The sequence below is a fragment of the Typopeltis vanoorti genome, chromosome 11 (assembly GCF_054136105.1).
Source record: "Typopeltis vanoorti isolate ZY-2024b chromosome 11, IOZ_Tvanoo_1.0, whole genome shotgun sequence".
NCBI lineage: Eukaryota > Metazoa > Arthropoda > Arachnida > Uropygi > Thelyphonidae > Typopeltis > Typopeltis vanoorti.
This window is the reverse complement of record NC_143559.1, coordinates 50,407,300-50,413,299: the sequence shown is the minus strand read 5'-3', so window position 1 is coordinate 50,413,299 and position 6,000 is coordinate 50,407,300. Positions and strand designations below refer to the sequence as shown.

Below are 6,000 nucleotides of genomic sequence, written 5' to 3'. Positions count from 1 at the left end.
TGCAGCCCCATAAGATCTTAAACTTTTAACATTATTAAGTGATGCAAAAAATATGCTGTCTTTCCGTTTTGATACAGGAATTTGAGAATAAGTTTCAAGATTTCAGAAAAAAATTACAAATTTTTTTGTATACCTGTGACTCCATTTTCAGTTGACATAAATACATTACCTTCAAATGGAATGTATAGAGTTGCAATCAGATATTCAACTCAAAGAAAAATATCTTTCATTTCACAATCACAATTTCTATTTAAATCATTTTGTAATCACTGAATATCAGTAGCATCCCTGATTGCCCTGCCTATCTTCACATCATCAGCAAACAATTGCAAATCTGATGATAGACCCTGCTTGATGTCATTAATATATAGATTGAACAATAATAGCCCAAAATTTATGCTACAAAATATATATAATACAGAACTTCATAATTTATATATTGATTTCTAACAAGAAATGATACATAGCTTGAAAACACTGGTAATACCAGGAAAATTAATTAAAATTACATTAGAAGGATCAAAAGCAGTAATTAAAATACAGAGGAAATAAACTGTGGAGTAAGACAAGGAGATATACTTTCAGCAAGTTTATTTAATTTGATACTTGAAGCAATAATAAGTCACAGAAGGAAATTTGAAGAAATTAATAGAAGTGCTAAAGAAGTTGGATTACAAATTAATGAACAGAAGACTAAATATATGCAATGTGGAAAGACAATAAATAAAATATTACAAGATATAATATAGGTGAATACAGTTTTGAAGTTGTAGATAGTTTTAAATATTTAGGTTCATTAATAACAAACAATAATATATCCGATGAAATTAACAGTAAAATCATGACTGGAAATAAGTGTTATATTTATAAAAAGTTAAGGTTCTTAATCGTAATTCTAAATTAAAACACTTATAAGACCTGTAACAACATAATGGTGGAACTTGGTCATTAATTAACACAGAAAGATACATTGAGAATCTTTGAAAGGAAAATATATGGACCAATAAAAGAAGAAAATGGAATATGGAGAATTCGAACAAATAATGAACTTGAACAACTAATTAATGGTGAAGATATAGTAAGATATATAAAAACACAAAGAATAGCGTAATTGGGGCATATGGAAAAAGAGGAGTTAAAAAAATATATTTGAATGGAAACCATTAGGACAGAGGAAGAAAAGTTGACCAAGAAAAAGATGGATTGATGACGTACAAAAAGATCTTACAACTTTAAAAGTTAAAAATTGGAAAAATATTGCACAGAAAAGAACAGCTAAAAATTGTTTCACAAGCTAAAACTCAAAGCTAGAAGAAGAATGAAATGTTATAATGACCTCATTCTAGCACTTCATATTCTAAGGTATCCTCTAAGACTGCTAACCAGATATTCAATGGTTCACAACTACATTTCTAAGTGATGATGAAAGATACTTTAAAGAGACCTGAGATAGCTGTTCAGTGAGCGAGAAACTTCAATAATGCACTTTTATAAAACTTCCATATAAGATAATTTTATTTTATATGACACTAGTGCACATGGAAGCAATTTATGATAGGCAGCCATGTGTGGAAATATAGAAGATGCTTTTGAGGTACTTCAGTTTCACAGTCCAGTTATTTCCCTCATCTTAGTTTTAAAATATATTTTTTTATTTATCTGATATCTACTTAATGTACATAACACGCACATCAATGATGTGTTTTTAAAAATCTTTTCAGTATTAAAAATGCAGTTTTTATTACTCAAAATATCTATAATAAATTTAGTTTAATCCTTTATCCAAGTGTGAGCAAACAAAGTTTGCACCTGAAAGTATCTTCAGGACTGGGGTAAGGTAGTACAACACCAGGACAATTCGTTGCATGCCAAATGGTGTGCCACCCCAAAAAAGGGTGGCACACCATTTGGCAACTCCTATAGGTAGAGATGACCTGCTAATGCTTCTGCCTGGTATCTCAACTTGGGCCTGGCTCCCACTGAAGAGACCTCAATAAAGGTCGAAACTAGTCTGGGTAGTGGCCATTCCCTTAATGCATAACATTAGACATATCTGCAAGGAGATGTGTTTTGCATTATAGGAGATACTGAGACAGGAGTGTTGGTAGCTTGCTCCACCTTTGCAACGAGTTGCCCTGGTGTTGTACCACCTTACCCCAGTCCTGAAGATACCTTCAGGCACAAACTTTGTTTGCTCACACTTGGATAAAGGATTAAACTAAATTTATTATAGTCTAACCAAGTGAAAAATAAACTTTCAACTCAAAATATCTGTTGCCACTGCAACAAAATTACCATAAATTTACTTACATTCAGTTAATGTAAGATTAAGATTGATTTCTCAATATAAATGAATAATTATTGCATGATAACTAAAATACTGTAGTACAATATTGGAATAAGATTACAGAAATATTATGGTCATATACAGTACTCAAATGAATGTGTGATTGATAGTGTGCTGTTACGGGGGAAATTGTGTTAACCATAGTTCCATTTTTGAGGAATCGCTGTATTTAATATCAGCATTGTTACATGCCCTTACACTATAAACATGTAATTTACACTTCCACTGGCACATACTAAGTAGTGATGGGGCAGCATTATCATTTAGAATAGAAAGTGCAAAAACATCAAAAAAAGTTTGTATATATTGATGCATCATAAAAAAAACCTACATGACTTAAGAATGAAACTAAGTTTTAACAATCAAGATTCATAAGTTTTGCAACAAAAAGGCTGGTTGCTTCTTAAGGTTTAAAATTATGAACACTGATTAGATTATCCAAGATGAGCTTTCAACTGTTAGAATGGCAACAGTGAAGTAGTATATTTTGAGTAATATTCTGCATGTATAACCTGTTCTCCAGGAGAGTTGAGATTGAAAAAAGGCAGTAAAGTGATATTAATGACTTGCAGACATCCCTCCCACCTTCTTCCTTTTGTGTACTAGTCGCTGAGATGTTCTGTTAGTCTGACCTATAATCACAGGATTCAGTAATTCTGCATATTTATGAAAGGAGCAATCATTTGAAGATCTTAGGAGGCTTCAGGTTAAATCAGCTTAGGGAACTATAATCTTTTTTCTTTAGTGCAGTGATGTTGGGGATGGTGAGAGAATAGCATTTTTTGAGTAATATTCTGCAGATATCCATCAATGATCAACTGAAAGAACTGACTGGAGTTTTAAGTTTCTTCTCATTATTTGTGACGTGTAAGGATTCCCCCCTCCCCAAGTGAAGAAAAGACACATGAAATTGTGTTTAGTATAGGGTGAGTGCTTGGTAAATATTCACACTATCAAAAAATACTAGAATGAAAGTAAAATAGTGTTTCTTTGGATATTTACTGAAAACTCGCCCACACAATATATTGAAAATTTCTGAGAAACCATAAGCCATCAGAAATGGCAGTATTTTAAATTTAGCTGAACTAACAATATTCACTTTAAAACCAGGTTAATTATGGGTGTAACAATTATTGTAATAAGGGTAGTTAGTGGCTCATTAATTGGCTTCAGTTTTTACTATGGATAATCAGTGATTCTTCCATTTGAAATTTTCCATGTGACATTTATTTCTAACAGCAGATTTACAGTAAAAAAACATCAAATTAACAAAAAAAAATAACTATAAAATAGGCTGCAGATAACATGCTACTTTATTTATATATATACACACACGCACAAATTTGTCCATCTAGCTATTTGAAATGGTTCACTAATTTTTCAGTTCTGTAATCTGCTCGAAGCTGTACAAAGCTCATTAAGACTGAACGGTCAAGGTCAGCCTGAAAATAAAAATATTAAATACTTTGGTCATCTTTCATTTCAAAAAAAAAGTTTAAATAAGAGAAAGTACCTCATATGCAAATACAACCAAAAAAAAAAAAAAAAAGCAACATGAAGTATTTTCCTTACAAACCATATAGCTGGGGAAAAAAGTGCTGTGCTAAATACAAGTACAATGTATATTTGCATAAGTGATGTAAGATAATTATGTGAACTGTCATCAATTTCTTATGTATCCCTCAAGGGGGGTGTTCAGGCTATTCTGACCACTACATGATTATTACTTGTCATATCTAACATTCGTTCTAAGGCATTTGTAATAAGTTCTGACTGAATCCATCTAGATCTTAGTCTTCCTCAGTTTATTTTTTGTTATCAAATGTGTTTTGCTTTCTTCTTCCATTCTGTTAAAGTGGCCATACCACCTTAGATGAGCCCTGCTCATACAATTTTGAATGCTAACAATGTCAAGTTTCTTCCTACATATTTTCATTTTTAATATGAAACTACGACTGATACCATCTTCAACTTGCTTCCTCTAACCATACTAGCTTTGCTTATTCTGTTGTTTATTTTCAAATTTAATTTGCCATCTTCACTAAAAACAATCCCTAAATAGTGTAGCTTGTTCCTTTCTATTTTCATAGTTTTTTTTTTTTGCTGATTTTTATGCCAATTTTGTTAGAGCTCTTATTCAACTTAAGTTAAAGAATCCTGGAGACTAGCACTGGATGTTTAGGAATATATCTGCATAAAGCTAAGAACATGATCAGATACTAGAATCTCCAATTCTAGTATCTGATTTAATGCCACTTTCTTTCATAATGTGATCCATACAGATGATGAATAAGAGTGGAAATAATGTGCATCCTTGTCTTACATCTGATTTTACATCAAACCATCTTGTATTTCTTTCAATTCTAACTATGATTACAACTTAAATATAGTGTTATGAAAAGCTTTTCTCTGGGTACCTTTCCTGCAAAACATGGAATAGATACAAGCCACAATATCATTGTCTCCAGCATTAAATTAAAATACTCATTTAAAGTAAATGCCGACGCCTTACTTCATCATCTGAACTTAATCAGACCAACTGCTTCTCAGTATTTGTTACACTTCTGCACAGAAGCGAAAAGAGTGTTAGCGAATGTTGCTAGGCATTCAGTTGTCCATTGAGTAGGAAAGAAACAAAGCAAGAGAAAACTGTGGCAGTTCTGTGTCTTCATTATATGAAGACTGGACAGAAATAAGAAACGTTAGAAGACTGAGCAAGGATATCCTTGTATAAAGAGAAGTGTGAAGCTTTTAGTAGTAATTAATCCATATAGGATTTATTTCAATTAAAGATGAAAGGAACTTTATCGATTTCTAGTTCATATAGATGGTCCCAGCAAAGTTTAATTTAACCTTCTCAGTCTGATAAGTGATTTTTAACTGTATATATGGTTTTAGTTATTTCTTCAGATGCTTTCATACAGAAAGCAAGATTGTTTTGAAATGAGAAAACTGGATATGGTTTTAAGAATGTTGAGGCAAGAGACTAAGGGTCCAGGAATTTTTTTTCCATATAGGATAATAACTGATGGCTGTATAGCAAATGTGTTTTGGAGAACATACTGGTGCTCGCATAGTTAAGTAGTTGATTTGATGTTGCATATATTTGTGGCTATTTATAAATTAAATTAAAAATTAGTTTTGATTAAAAAGTGTTTGAAGACTCGATCTCGTAATGGATTAAATGAGTTAACAGGTTAATTTAAGAGGTCAGGTTACACATGAGATATCCTGGGATATGAACCTATGTGAAAGCTAGATTGAATTAAGTTTCAGTGTTTTCAATTTGAGTTTGAAACCACTGTGTGTGGAGGGAAAAAGCATAAAAATATACACTTTTGCACCTAGACACAGCCATCCGTTCACTCACCTAATCTTTCCACATAAAAAGTAAAGTGCTTTCACAGAACACTATTGTGTACTTCTGCACCTTGTACATATCTGGTAATTAGTTTACGGAATTAACAACGCATATAAAATATATTAATTAAAGGTAACTTTAATGAATAACTTCTATATTTTGGCAACGTCACATTGCCATCTTCAGGAACATAAAGATATGGTATGTGCACGCAGGCACTAACACAAAGCAAATGAGGAAGAAAGCAAGAAACTAATATTGTTCCTAAAGTCCTAATGGTGCCCTCTTGCGG

The 6,000-nt window shown here is 32.0% G+C and overlaps 1 protein-coding gene across 1 annotated transcript in view; it reads right to left on the bottom strand.

Moving 5' to 3' along the window:
- Window positions 1–3,637: 3,637 nt before the first annotated feature.
- Sec10 (Exocyst complex component Sec10) overlaps window positions 3,638–6,000 on the bottom strand; it is a 225,602-nt gene continuing 223,239 nt past the window's right edge. Inside the window, exon 17 of the mRNA XM_090400320.1 lies at window positions 3,638–3,789. Within this exon, the coding sequence (XP_090256446.1) occupies window positions 3,703–3,789 (87 nt within the window). The 3' untranslated portion in view covers window positions 3,638–3,702. The remainder of the gene's footprint in view (window positions 3,790–6,000) is intronic.